This window comes from Pristiophorus japonicus, chromosome 10 (assembly GCF_044704955.1).
Source record: "Pristiophorus japonicus isolate sPriJap1 chromosome 10, sPriJap1.hap1, whole genome shotgun sequence".
In the NCBI taxonomy this organism is placed as follows: domain Eukaryota; kingdom Metazoa; phylum Chordata; class Chondrichthyes; family Pristiophoridae; genus Pristiophorus; species Pristiophorus japonicus.
In genome coordinates, this window is record NC_091986.1 from 219144152 (window position 1) to 219159053 (window position 14902).

The 14902-nt window shown below is 53.0% G+C and overlaps 1 protein-coding gene across 1 annotated transcript in view; it reads right to left on the reverse strand.

Moving 5' to 3' along the window:
• Positions 1 to 14902, reverse strand: part of LOC139274675 (arf-GAP with Rho-GAP domain, ANK repeat and PH domain-containing protein 1) — a 253972-nt gene that overhangs the window by 134904 nt on the left and 104166 nt on the right. Inside the window, exon 3 of the mRNA XM_070891353.1 lies at positions 13674 to 13898. Within this exon, the coding sequence (XP_070747454.1) occupies positions 13674 to 13898 (225 nt within the window). The remainder of the gene's footprint in view (positions 1 to 13673; positions 13899 to 14902) is intronic.

Consider the following 14902-nt stretch of genomic DNA (forward strand, 5'->3'; position numbering starts at 1 on the left):
TCTCAGCACACAAGTGCTGTTACAAGTACTGTGAACAATGTGATGTTGTTTTCGAATCGTAATGTACAGGGCAGGTCACACATACCTGCAGCTGCAAGTCCGCAGATGACTCAGATTCCACCATCAAGGGTGATGAATGTAAGGCCATTAACACCTTGTTGGTGTTGCGGGGGTGATCATCGTTTCCATACATGCCGATTCAAAGGATACGTTTGCAAGAGTTGTGGAACAATGGAACACCTCCCAATGAATGCGCAGGCGAGCTGCAAAGCCTGTTAAACCTGCAAACCACCACGTTGCAGAGGAGGACAGATCCACGGAGGATCACTGCAAACCAGAGCCTCACATAGAGGTGTACATGGGGTGCACACATTCACCATGAATTGTTCCCCGATAATGCTGAATGTTGAACTAAATGGACTCACGGTGTCAATGGAGCTGGACACGGGTGTGAGCCAGTCCATCATGGGCAAAAAGACTTTCGAAAGGTTGTGGTGCAACAAGGCCTCAAGGCCAGTCTTAACTCCAGTTCGCACAAAACTAAGAACTTACAAGAACGAACTGATTCCTGTAATCGGCAGCGCTACTGTAAAGGTCTCCTACAAGCTACCACTCTGGGTGGTACAGGGCAATGGTCCCACGCTGCTCGGCAGGAGCTGGCTGGGAAAGATACGCTGGAACTGGAACGACGTCCGAGCGCTATCGCCCGCTGGCGACAGTTCGTGTGCCCAGGTCTTAAACAAATTTCCTTTGCTGTTCGAACCAGGCATCGGGAAATTCCAAGGAGTAAAAGTGCAGATCCACCTAATTCCGGGGGCTCGACCCATCCATCACAAGGCGAGAGCAGTACCGTACACGATGAGAGAAAGGGTAGAGGTCGAGCTAGACCGGCTGCAAAGAGAGGGTATCATTTCACTGATCGAGTTCAGCGAGTGGGCCAGTCCTATCGTCCCAGTCCTCAAGGGAGACGGCACCGTCAGAATCTGTGGCGATCAAAAAGTGACTATCAATCGTTTCTCCCTGCAGGACCAATACCCACTACCAAAGGCCAACGACCTCTTTGCAACGCTGGCGGGAGGAAAGACATTCACAAAGCTGGACTTGACCTCAGCCTACATGACGCAGGAACTGGAGGGATCATCGAAGGCCCTCACCTGCATCAACACGCATAAAGGACTTTTTGTTTATAACAGATGCCCGTTTGGAATCCGATCAGCGGCGCGATATTCCAGAGAAAGATGGAAAGTTTACTGAAGTCGGTCCCGCACACCGTGGTCTTCCAGGACGACATCTTGGTCACAGGTCGGAACACAGTTGAGCATCTGCAGAACCTGGAAGAGGTTCTTATTTGACTCAACCGCGTGGGGCTCAGGTTAAAACGCTCGAAGTGCGTTTTCCTGGCGCCTGAAGTGGAGTTCTTGGGAAGGAGGATTGCGGCGGACAGCATCAGGCCCACCAACGCGAAGACGGAGGCAATCGAGAACGCACCGAGGCCACAGAACGTGACGGAGCGGCGGTCGTTTATGGAACTTTTGAACTACTTTGGTAACTTCTTACCGGGTCTCAGCACACTGCTAGAACCATTACATATCTTACAATGAAAAGAGGGCAAATGGGTTTGGGGCAAAAGCCAAGAAAATGCCTTTGTAAAAGCGAGAAAATTGTTATAATCAAACAAATTGCTTGTGTTGCATGACCCATGTAAGTGTTTGGTACTAACATGTGATGCGTCGTCATATGGTGTCGGTTGTGTATTGCAACAAGCTAATGATTTTGGGAAACTGCAACGGTTGCTTATGCATCCAGGAGTCTGTCTAAGGCCGAGAGAGCCCACAGCATGATTGAAAAAGAAGCGTTAGCGTATGTCTATGGGGTAAAGAAAATGCATCAATATCTGTTTGGGCTAAAATTCGAATTGGAAACTGACCATAAGCCACTTATATCCCCGTTTTCCGAGAGTAAAGGGATAAATACCAATGCATTGGCCCGCATCCAGAGATGGGCGCTCACGTTGTCCGCATACAACTATGCCATCTGCCACAGGCCAGGCACAGAAAACTGCGCCGATGCTCTCATGGGGCTGGAAATGGCGCAGCCCGCAGATCTAGCCATGGTTATGGAAGCATTTGAGAGTGAGCCACCTGTCACTGCCCGGCAGATCAAAACCTGGACAATTATCTCTTTCAAAAGCTGTGTGCTTCACGGGAGCTGGTCCAGTGTCCCAGTGGAAATGCAGGAAGAGATAAAGCCGTTCCAGTGGCGCAAAGATGAAATGTCTATACAGGCAGACTGCCTTCTGTGGGGCAATTGAGTAGTGGTCCCCAAGAAGGGCAGAGAGACCTTCATCAATGACCTCTGCAGTACCCACCCAGACATCGTAATGATGAAAGCGATAGCCAGATCCCACGTGTGGTGGCCCGGTATCGATGCGGACTTAGAGTCCTGCGTGCACAGATGTAATACATACTCGCAGTTAAGCAATGTACCCAGGGAGGTGCCGCTAAGTTTATGGTCTTGGCCCTCCAAACCGTGGTCTAGGGTACATATCGACTATGCAGGCCCGTTCTTGGGTAAAATGTTCCTTGTGGTTGTAGACGCGTACTCCAGGTGAATTGAATGTGAGATAATGTTGGCTAGCACGTCCGCTGCCACCAGTGAAAGCCTGCGGGCCATGTTTGCCACACACGGCTTACCCAATGTCCTGGTGAGCGACAAAGGGCCATGTTTTACCAGTGCTGAGTTCAAAGAATTCATGACCCGTAACGGGATCAAACATGTCACATCTGTTTAAACCAGCGTCCACTGGTCAGGCAGAAAGAGCAGTGCAAACCATCGAGCAAGGCTTGAAAAGGGTAACTGAAGACTCACTGCAGACTCGCCTATCCCGAGTCCTGCTTAGCTACCGCATGAGACCCCACTCACTCACTGGGATCCCACCTGCTGAACTGCTCATGAAAAGAGCACTTAAGACAAGGCTCTTGTTAGTTCACCCTGATCTACATGATCAGGTAGAGAGCAGGCGGCTTCAACAAAGTGCATACCATGATAGCGCAAATGTGTCACGCGTGATTGAAATCAATGATCCTGTATTTGTACTAAATTATGGACAAGGTCCCAAGTGGCTTCCCGGCACTGTCGTGGCCAAAGAGGGGAGCAGGGTGTTTCGGGTCAAACTTTCAAATGGCCTCATTCACCGGAAACACTTGGACCAAATCAAACTCAGATTCACGGACTACTCTGAGCAACCCACCTTGGACCCGACCTTTTTTGATCCTTCAACACACACACCAGTGGCAACCGACACCACGGTTGACCACGAAGCAGAACCCATCATCCACAGCAGCCCTGCAGGACCCAACACACCAGGCAGCCCAGCAAGGCCAGCTGCACAGCAGCCCAGCGAGGGCCCAACAAATGATTCAACAACACCAGCTTTCACACCGAGACGATCAACCAGGGCAAGAAGGGCCCCAGATCGACTCACATTGTAAATAGTCACACTATTGACTTTGTGGGGGGAGTGTTGTTATATATGTGGACATATTTACTATGTACAGCCACTAGAGGGCTCATCCCCTGGAGTCCCAAGGGATCCCATAATTCCTTGGGAGCACAGGTATTTAAGAAGGCTTCACAGGTTAGAGAGGCACTCTGGAGACCTGCAATAAAAGACTACGGTCACGCTTTACTTTGAGCTCACAGTGTTCAGTTCTCCATACACAACAATTGCATAATAACACAAAGCTTCAGATCAAATGGGTGATCGGTTCATTTGCATTTCCGTTAGTGTGGTTGGGCGTTGAGAGAGGGAGAGCGCGCGCTTGGAAAATGAGGCATGAGACACAAGAGCATAAGAAATAGGAGCAGGAGTCGGCCATTCGGCCCCTCGAGCCTGCTCCGCCATTCAGTAAGATCATGGCTGATCATTGACCTCAACTCCACTTTCCCGTCCGATCCCCATATCCCTCGATTCCCCGAGAGTCCAAAAATCTATCGTCATGAATTCGAGAAGCCTTCGGTTTAAATTTTTTCTTGTTTTTTAAATTTGTGTAATTGTTTATGTTTTTGTTTCCCTCCGACACGATGATTGCATCCAGATTATTATCTCCAGTAGCAACTACATCAAATTTCACAGCACAGAAACAGCCCATTGGGCCCCACAGCTCCGTGCCGGTGTTTATGCTCCATACCAGCCCCCTCCCACCCCTCCATCAACCCCGTCAAAATATCCTCTCTCACTCGTGTACTTATCTGAGTTCCCGGTGAATTAATCTTTGCTATTGGCCTTGACCACACCACGCAGTAATGAGCTCCACATTCTCACTGCAAGCATAACCCACAGCAAGCCCTTGAGCATCACGGGTGTCTGCACACACACACACTCAACGGGACTGCAACTGCTCAGACCGTTGATCTTCAGCAGACTGGTGCAGCGTGGAGGCTCCCCCGACCTGCGTGACAACACCAGTGGCAGGTGGGGGCCAATAAAAGGAGCAGCGCGAGCTGGTGCAGGAGGGGCAACGGCAGCAAAGAGTGACGTCATCAAGGTCCAGGTCGGTGATTGGAGCGTGGGCAGATACAGCAGGAGCATCGAGGTCGGGGCGAAGGAGCGGCGAGAGACTGTGGTGGGGGGGGGGGGGATGTGATCGGATGCACAGGGGAGGCGTGAGTTCGGGGACCCAGGGGCAGCACGGGCCCAGCCCACACTGCGATATGTGTGCGCACTAGGTCCGTGCAGCAGAGCTGGTCTCCAGTTGTCCTGGTTAACCCTCGCCACTGGACCAAGACCTAGCTCTGTCAAGCCCCGTGTGGTGGCTGGTGTGCAACGGTCACCCCACGTTAAAAAAATCCACGCACAGGCATCTTCCACCCTTCAGGATGTAGTTCAGGATCTGGAATATCAGGTCCTTCATTGAAACACCTGTGAACTCATCCTTTTTTTGGCGTGGAAGCAAGTCATCCTCGCTTCGAGGAACCGCCTATGACCGACTGACCGATGGGTGCTGTTTTAAGCACCAATCGATGGTGGTCAAGTGGCCACACTGAGCCAGAACCAACAGGATGCAGATCTTCTCAGTGTCGACATCACTGACCGACAACAGGATTTGCAATCCTTTCACATCTTAGGAGGTTAAAAATAACGAGAGTTTGCACTTAAGAGGAAGTTCAGGGTGTTCTTTACATCAGGAGTCACACTGCCAGGAACAACAACTATCGCGCCTTTAAAACTGTAAAAAGCCCCACGGCACTTCACAGGGAGCGATTATCAGACAAATTCTGACACCGAGCCACATAAAGAGATATTAGGGCAGGTGACCAAAAGCTTGGTCAAAGAGGGAGGTTTTAACAACAGAACAACGTGTATTTATATAACGCCTTTAACATAGTGAAACATCCCAAGGGGCTTCACAGGAGGATTGTGAGATTAAACATTTGATATCGAGCCGCATAAGGAGAAATTAGGGCAGCTGACCAAAGGGTCACAGAGGTAGGTTTTAAGGAGCGTCTTGAAGGAGGAGAGAGAGGCGGAGAGGTTTAGGGAGGGAGTTCCAGAGCTTGGGGCCCAGGCAGCTGAAGGCACGGCCACCGATGGTGGAGCGATTATAATCAGGGATGCTCAGGAGGGCAGAATTAGAGAAACGCAGACATCTCGGGCGGTTGTGGGGCTGGAGGAGATTACAGAGATAGGGAGGGACGAGGGTCACGGAGGGATTTGAGAACAAGGATGAGAATTTTGAAATCAAGGCGTTGCTTAACAGGGAGCCAATGTAGGTCAGTGAGCACAGGGGGTGGTGGGTGAGCGGGACTTGGTGCGAGTTAAGACACGGGGCAGTGAGCACAGGGGGTGATGGGTGAGCGGGACTTGGTGCGAGTTAGGACACGGGGCAGTGAGCACAGGGGGTGATGGGTGAGCGGGACTTGGTGCGAGTTAGGACACGGGGCAGTGAGCACAGGGGATGATCGGTGAGTGGGACTTGGTGCGAGTTAGGACACGGGGCAGTGAGCACAGGGGGTGATAGGTGAGTAGGACTCGGTGCGAGTTAGGACACGGGGCAGTGAGCACAGGGGGTGATGGGTGAGCGGGACTTGGTGCGAGTTAGGACACGGGGCAGTGAGCACAGGGGGTGATGGGTGAGCGGGACTTGGTGCGAGTTAGGACACGGGGCAGTGAGCACAGGGGGTGATAGGTGAGTAGGACTTGGTGCGAGTTAGGACACGGGGCAGTGAGCACAGGGGGTGATGGGTGAGCGGGACTTGGTGCGAGTTAGGACACGGGGCAGTGAGCACAGGGGATGATCGGTGAGTGGGACTTGGTGCGAGTTAGGACACGGGGCAGTGAGCACAGGGGGTGATGGGTGAGTGGGACTTGGTGCGAGTTAGGACACGGGGCAGTGAGCACAGGGGGTGATGGGTGAGCGGGACTTGGTGCGAGTTAGGACACGGGGCAGTGAGCACAGGGGATGATCGGTGAGTGGGACTCGGTGCGAGTTAGGACATGGGCCAGCCAAGTTTTGGATCACCTCTAGTTTACGAAGGATAGAATGTGGGAGGCCAGCCAGGAGTGCATTGGAATAGTTAAGTCTGGAGGTAACAAAGACATGGATGAGGGCTTCAGCAGCGGATGTGCTGAGGCAGGGACGGAGACGGGCGACGTTACAGACGTGGAAATAGGCGGGTTTTAGTTATGCTGCGGATATGTGGTCCGGAGCTCATTTCAGGGTCAAATATGACATCAAGTTTGTGAACAGTCTGGTTCAGCCTCAGACAGGAGTTGGGGAGAGGGATGGAGTCAGTGGCTGGGGAACAGAGTTCGTGGCGGGGACTGAAAACAATAGCTTCGATCTTCTCAATATGCCATTGGAGAAAATTTCTGCTCATCTGGGATAAGCAGTCTTAAAGGAGAGGAGAGAGGTAGAGAGACGGAGAGGTTTAGGCAGGGTGTTCCAGAGCTCGGGCCCAGGAAACAGAAGGCATGGCCACTGATGGTGGGGTGATGGAAATCTGGGATGCTCAAGAGGGCAGAATTGGAGGAGCGCAGAGATCTGGGAGGGTAGAGGCAGAAACCCTCACCACATTTAAGGGGTGCTTTGATGTGCACTTGAAGTGCTGTAACCTGCAGGGCTACGGACCAAGAGCTGGAAAGTGGGATTAGGCCGGGTAGCTCTTGGTCGGCCGGCACAGACACGATGGGCCGTGCTGTAAATGTAATTTCTATGATTGTCGGGCTGGAGGAGGTCACAGAGATAGGGAACATAGGAACAGGAGGCAGATATTTAGCCCCTCGAGCCTGTTCCGCCACTCAATCTTAACTCCATCCACCTGCCTTGGCAACAAATCTATCAAAGATCTCTCGAGCTCAGATTTAAAATGATTAATTGAGCTAGAATCTCCTGCTTTTTGTGGGAGAGATTTCCACACTGCTACCACCCTTTGCGACAAGATGTGTTTCCGAACTTCTCTCCTGAACGGCCTGGCTCTGGTTTTAAGGTTATGCCCCCTTCCCCCCTTGCCGTGACTGCCCCACCAATGGAAAAACACTCTCTCTATCTCACCTATTAATTCCTTTCAAAATTCTAAAGACCTCAATCAAATCCCTTTACCTATTATATCCCAGCGAATACAAGCCCAGTCTATGACATCTCTTCTCACCGCCAGGACCCTAATAAATGTCTCCCATCAAGACCCCCTTTAAAGAGGAAATCTTGCATTCTGGACCGCTGTTTAATCAAGACACTCACCGTTAGGGACCCTGTTAAAGAGGGACTTATTGAATGGGTGGGAGCAGTGCGAGCTGGTGCAGGAGAGCAACAGCAGTGAACAGGGACGTCATCCAGGTCCAGCTCACTGATTGGAGCGTGGGCAGGTACAGCAGGAGCAGCGAGGTCGGGGCGAAGGAGCGGCGAGAGATTGTAGAGGGACGTGATCAGGGCCCAGAAGAGGCGAGGGCCCAGGGGCAGCACGGGCCCAGCCCACACTGCGATGTGTGTGTGCGCACCAGGTCCGTGCAGCAGAGCAGGTCTCCGGTCGTCCTGGTTAACCCTTGCCACTGGACCAAGGCCTAGCTCTGTCAAGCCCCGTGTGGTGGCTGGTGTGCAACGGCCACCCCACGTTAAAAAAATCCACGCACAGGCATCTTCCACCCTTCAGGGTGTAGTTCAGGATCTGGAATATCAGGTCCTTCATTAAAACATCTGTGAACTCATCCCTTTTTGGCGTGGAAGCAAGTCATCCTCGCTTCGAGGGACTGCCTAAGATGAGGGTGAGTGGATTCAACTTATTCTCTGCTTCCATTTCGAGGGACGTGTCACCATGTCACGTCAATGCAGAGAAACATAGAAAATAGGTGCAGGAGTAGGCCATTCGGCCCTTCGAGCCTGCACCACCATTCAATAAGATCATGGCTGATCATTCACCTCAGTACCCCATTCCTGCTTTCTCTCCATACCTCTTGATCCCTTTAGCCGTAAGGGCCACATCTAACTCCCTCTTCAATATATCCAATGAACTGGCATCAACAACTCTCTGCGGTAGAGAATTCCACAGGTTCACAACTCTCTGAGTGAAGAAGTTTCTCCTCATCTCAGTCCTAAATGGCCTACCCCTTATCCTCAGACTGTGTCCCCTGGTTCTGGACTTCCCCAACATCGGGAACATTCTTCCCGCATCTAACCTGTCCCGTCCCGTCAGAATTTTATATGTTTCTATGAGATTCCCTCTCATCCTTCTAAACTCCAGTGAATACAGGCTCAGTCGATCCAGTCTCTCCTCGTATGTCAGTCCTGCCATTCCGGGAATCAGTCTGGTGAACCTTTGCTGCACTCCCTCAATAGCAAGAACGTCCTTCCTCAGATTAGGAGACCAAAACTGAACACAATATTCCAGGTGAGGCCTCACCAAGGCCCTGTACAACTGCAGTAAGACCGCCCTGCTCCTATACTCAAATCCCCAAGCTATGAAGACCAACATACCATTTGCCTTCTTCACCGCCTGCTGTACCTGCATGCCAACTTTCAATGACTGATGTACCCAAGTCTCGTTGCACCTCCCCTTTTCCTAATCTGCCACCATTCAGATAATATTCTGCCTTCGTGTTTTTGACCCCAAAGTGGATAACCTCACATTTATCCACATTATACTGCATCTGCCATGCATTTGCCCACTCACCTAACCTGTCCAAGTCACTCTGCAGCCTCTTAGCATCCTCCTCACAGCTCACACTGCCACCCAACTTAGAGTCATCTGCAAACTTGGAGATATTATACTCAATTCCTTCATCTGAATCATTAATGTATATTGTAAAGAGCTGGGGGTCCCAGCACTGAGCCCTGCGGCACCCCACTAGTCACTGTCTGCCATTCTGAAAAGGACCCGTTTATCCTGACTCTCTGCTTCCTGTCTGCCAGCCAGTTCTCTATCCACGTCAGTACATTACCCCCAACACCATGTGCTTTGATTTTGCACACCAATCTCTTGTGTGGGACTTTGGCAAAAGCCTTTTGAAAGTCCAAATACACCACAGCCACTGGATCAGTGATGACACAATCACATCCACCACTAGAATTTTTTTCGTCTCTCCATTGTTCTGCCAACCAATGAGGATGCTTGCAGTGAACAGACCATAATATCTTGCGGCAAAACCAATTAATGGCTTATTACCTCGCTAACTCACACCCCAGGTACCCAGGTAACTCTCTGTCGCTATCAGCCGTGGCTCAGTGGGTAGTACTCTCGCCTCTGAGTCAGAGGGTCATGGGTTTGAGTCCCAACCCAGGGACTTCGGCACAAAATCCAGGCTGACACTCCCAGTGCATTACTGAGGGAGCGCCTCACTGTCGGAGGGGCAGTGCTGAGGGAGCGCCGCACTGTCGGAGGGGCAGTACTGAGGGAGCGCCGCACTGTCGGAGGGGCAGTACTGAGGGAGTGCCGCACTGTCGGAGGGGCAGTACTGAGGGAGTGCCGCACTGTCGGAGGGGCAGTACTGAGGGAGCGCCGCACTGTCGGAGGGGCAGTGCTGAGGGAGCGCCGCACTGTCGGAGGGGCAGTGCTGAGGGAGCGCCGCACTGTCGGAGGGGCAGTGCTGAGGGAGCGCCGCACTGTCGGAGGGGCAGTGCTGAGGGAGTGCCGCACTGTCGGAGGGGCCATCTTTCGGATGAGATGTTAAATCGAGGTCCTGCCTGCTCTCGCAGGTGGACGTAAAAGATCCCATGGCACTATTTCGAAGAGCAGGGGAGTTCTCCCCGGAGTCCCGGGGCCAATATTTATCCCTCAATCAACATCACTAAAACAGATTATCAGGGTCATTATCACATAGCTGTGTGTGGGAGCTTGCTGTGCGCAAATCTGCTGCCACATTTCCCACATTGCAACAGTAACTGCACTTCAGAAAGTACTGCATTGGCCGTAAAGCGTTTTGGGATGCTCCGAGGTGGTAAAGGCACTATATAAATGCAACTTCCTTCTTTCTGCCAGTCGGTGTGGGAGAAAGTCCCGAGGATGGCGATGCCTGGGACAGCCTTCAGGCTAGGAGCACGAGGGTGTTAGAAACATAGAAACATAGAAAATAGGTGCAGGAGTAGGCCATTCGGCCCTTCGAGCCTGCATCGCCATTCAATGAGTTCATGGCTGAACATGCAACTTCAGTACCCCATTCCTGCTTTCTCGCCATACCCCTTGATCCCTCTAGTAGTAAGGGCTACATCTAACTCCTTTTTGAATATATTTAGTGAGTTGGCCTCAACAACTTTCTGTGGTAGAGAATTCCACAGGTTCACCACTCTCTGGGTGAAGAAGTTTCTCCTCATCTCGATCCTAAATGGCTTACCCCTTATCCTTAGACTGTGACCCCTGGTTCTGGACTTCCCCAACATTGGGAACATTCTTCCTGCATCTAACCTGTCTAAACCCGTCAGAATTTTAAACGTTTCTATGAGATCCCCTCTCATTCTTCTGAACTCCAGTGAATACAAGCCCAGTTGATCCAGTCTTTCTGGATCTGTCAGTCCCGCCATCCCGGGAATCAGTCTGGTGAACCTTCGCTGCACTCCCTCAATAGCAAGAATGTCCTTCCTCAAGTTAGGAGACCAAAACTGTACACAATACTCCAGGTGTGGCCTCACCAATGCCCTGTACAATTGTAGCAACACCTCCCTGCCCTTGTACTCAAATCCCCTCGCTATGAAGGCCAACATGCCATTTGCTTTCTTAACCGCCTGCTGTACCTGCATGCCAACCTTCAATGACTGATGTACCATGACACCCAGGTCTCGTTGCACCTCCCCTTTTCCTAATCTGTCACCATTCAGATAATAGTCTGTCTCTCTGTTTTTACCACCAAAGTGGATAACCTCACATTTATCCATATTATACTTCATCTGCCATGCATTTGCCCACTCACCTAACCTATCCAAGTCACTCTGCAGCCTCATAGCATCCTCCTCGCAGCTCACACTGCCACCCAACTTAGTGTCATCCGCAAATTTGGAGATACTACATTTAATCCCCTCGTCTAAATCATTAATGTACAATGTAAACAGCTGGGGCCCCAGCACAGAACCCTGCGGTACCCCACTAGTCACTGCCTGCCATTCTGAAAAGTACCCATCCTACTCTTTGCTTCCTGTCTGACAACCAGTTCTCAATCCATGTCCGCACACTACCCCCAATCCCATGTGCTTTAACTTTGCACATTAATCTCTGTTGTTGAGAGGCAGGCTTCGCGGCTGAGCATCGGACCGCACGAGGCAGGACCTGGGCGCCGGGGCTGATCACCGTCATCAGCATTCACGCTCATTTTTCTGTTGGGTGCGTGGTCCCTTTAAGAGGCTGCACGGCCCAGTCACACCTCCGCGCGGGAGCGGTTATTTAACGTTGAGGGCCGCTGAGAGGGGACCTCCAGACCAGCGCACGGCCACACAGGTTGACATTGGTCATCGTGGAGAGCAGATACAAGAACGGACAGAGCCCAGACACTGTGGGATCGGAGAAGAGAAGCAGATGGAGCCCAGACACAAACAGGGGGGTCAGAGAGGAGGTCGGGCATTGGTGTGACAGGTAGGGGGCGTGGCAGAGCAAAGAAAGAAAGACTTGCATTTATATAGCACCTTTCACAATTCAGGACGCTTTACAGCCAATGAAGTACTTTTTTGAAGCGCAGTCACTGTTGTAATGTAGGAAATGCGGCAATTTGCGCACAGCAAGCTCCCACAGACAGCAATGTGATAATGACCCAGATATTTAAGTGATGCTGATTGAGGGATAAATATTGGCCCAGACTACGGGGATAACTCCCCCGCTCTTCTCGGAAAAATAGTAGCCGCAGGATCTTTTATGTCCACCTGCGAGAGTAGATGACGCCTCGATTTTACGTCTTATCTGAAAGACGGTACCTCCGACAGTGCGGCGCTCCCTCAGTACCGCCCCTCCGACAGTGCGGCGCTCCCTCAGTACCGCCACTCCGACAGTGCGGCACTCCCTCAGTACTGCCCCTCCGACAGTGCGAGGCTCCCTCAGTACTGCACCTCCGACAGTGCGGCACTCCCTCAGTACCGTCCCTCCGACAGTGCTGCGCTCCCTCAGTACTGCCTCTCCGACAGTGCGGCACTCCCTCAGTACTGCCCCACCGACAGTGCTGCGCTCCCTCAGTACCGCCCCTCCGACAGTGCGGCACTCCCTCAGTACTGTCCCTCCGACAGTGCGAGGCTCCCTCAGTACTGTCCCTCCAACAATGCAGCACTCCCTCAGTACTGCCCCTCCGACAGTGCGGCACTCCCTCAGTACTGTCCCTCCGACAGTGCGAGGCTCCCTCAGTACTGTCCCTCCAACAATGCAGCGCTCCCTCAGTACTGCCCTTCCGACAGTGCGCCGCTCCCTCAGTACTGCCCCTCCGACAGTGCAGCGCTCCCTCAGTACTGCCCCTCCGACAGTGCGGTGCTCCCTCAGTACTGCACCTCCGACAGTGCAGCGCTCCCTCAGTACTGCCCCTCCGACAGTGCAGCACTCCCTCAGTACTGCCCCTCCGACAGTGCAGCGCTCCCTCAGTACTGCCCTTCCGACAGTGCGCCTCTCCCTCAGTACTGCCCCTCCGACAGTGCAGCGCTCCATCAGTACTGCCCCTCCGACAGTGCGGCGCTCCCTCAGTACTGCCCCTCCGACAGATTTACAACCCTCCGAGAAAAATTCCTCATCTTTTTAAATGGGCGTGCATTATTCTGAAACTCACTACTCTCTGGGTGAAAGGGGGGGGTGGGACATCGGGCCCTCGGGATTGTCAGTCCGTCTGACAACACAGCTGATTCAGGCAGTCGAGCCAAATTGCCAGAGCAGCAAGATCCCACATGAGTCTCGGCTGAGTTGGCATTTCTCGGCTTGGGGCAGGACTCGAAGCAGGAATGGGGGCGGAGACATCAGGATCAGGCTCTGCAAAACCGAGAGGCTGCAAACAATGAAAGAGAAGTACAGGGGTTATGGCTGGCGATAACCCCCCCCCCCGACCCTCTCCCCTGACAGACAGGCTAAAGTTACCCCCAGGGGAACAGAGGGGAGATTGAAGGGAGAGAGAGAGAGAGAGAGAGAGAGAGAGGGCAGGAGCAGGGGGGGATAGCAAGGTGGTAACGAGGCTCTATCTCGTTAATCAGCTCCCTTGCGCGACTAAGTACCAGCAAGTGGAAACATACCTCAAATTGCTGCTGGCTGTCTCGAGCTTGCCTTGGTGTGCGTTGTGTGTGTGTGTTTGCTCAGCTCGACTCTCCGAGGTGGCCGAACGACTCTCCTCACAACTCCGAACCCCGGCCGCTGTGAAATCCTCTGCTTGCTCCCCAGTTCCGCGCGCAGACCCCAGGCAGTCACTTTGTTTATTGTCAACCTGCCGCTTGGCGACAGCCAGAAAGTATCGCAACTTCCTGGTTTGCAGGGCGGGCGGGTAGTCGGGGGGTGGGGGGGTGGTGTGGGGGAGCAGGTCGAACTAACTTCCTGCAGGCAAGTTTTTAACTCTCGACATCCCAGCTCACAAGGCTCACCGCAGCACGTCACAGGGCTTCTCGGCTGCGAAGGGGGAGTGACATTTTATTTTTATCGGTTGCAAAAGGCCAGATTGTGGGGGAGGGGGGGGGGGGCAAAGAGAGAGAGGCCTTATCGCAAGAGCATTGCAGCCACCATTTTCCCTTTCGTAAACGCGTCTTTAACAACTTGCATTTCATGCAGCGCCTGTAACGCAGTGACAATGCCCCCTGGCGCTCCGCACAGTGCTTCTTCCAGATGGTCGGTGGTCGTGAAAGGCGCTATAGAAATGCAAGTCTGTTTTTTTTCCCCACAGACTTTCTCTTCACTCTCTCTCTCTTTCGCTCTCTCTCTCTCACACACAAACCTCTTACTTTAATTCATACAATTGTTGTCTTTCAGCCCTTTCTCCACTCCATAATCCGGGTGGACCCTCACAATGCAGTACTGAGGGAGCGCCGCACTGTCGGAGGGGCAGTACTGAGAGAGCGCCGCACTGTCGGAGGGGCAGTGCTGAGGGAGAGCTGCACTGTCGGAGGGGCAGTGCTGAGGGAGCGCCGCACTGTCGGAGGGGCAGTGCTGAGGGAGAGCTGCAATGTCGGAGGGGCAGTGCTGAGGGAGCGCCGCACTGTCGGAGGGGCAGTGCTGAGGGAGAGCTGCACTGTCGGAGGGGCAGTGCTGAGGGAGCGCCGCACTGTCGGAGGGGCAGTACTGAGGGAGCGCCGCACTGTCGGAGGGGCAGTGCTGAGGCAGCGCCGCACTGTCGGAGGGGCAGTACTGAGGGAGCGCTGCACTGTCGGAGGGGCAGTGCTGAGGGAGCGCCGCACTGTCGGAGGGGCAGTGCTGAGGCAGCGCCGCACTGTCGGAGGGGCAGTACTGAGGGAGCGCCGCACTGTCGGAGGGGCAG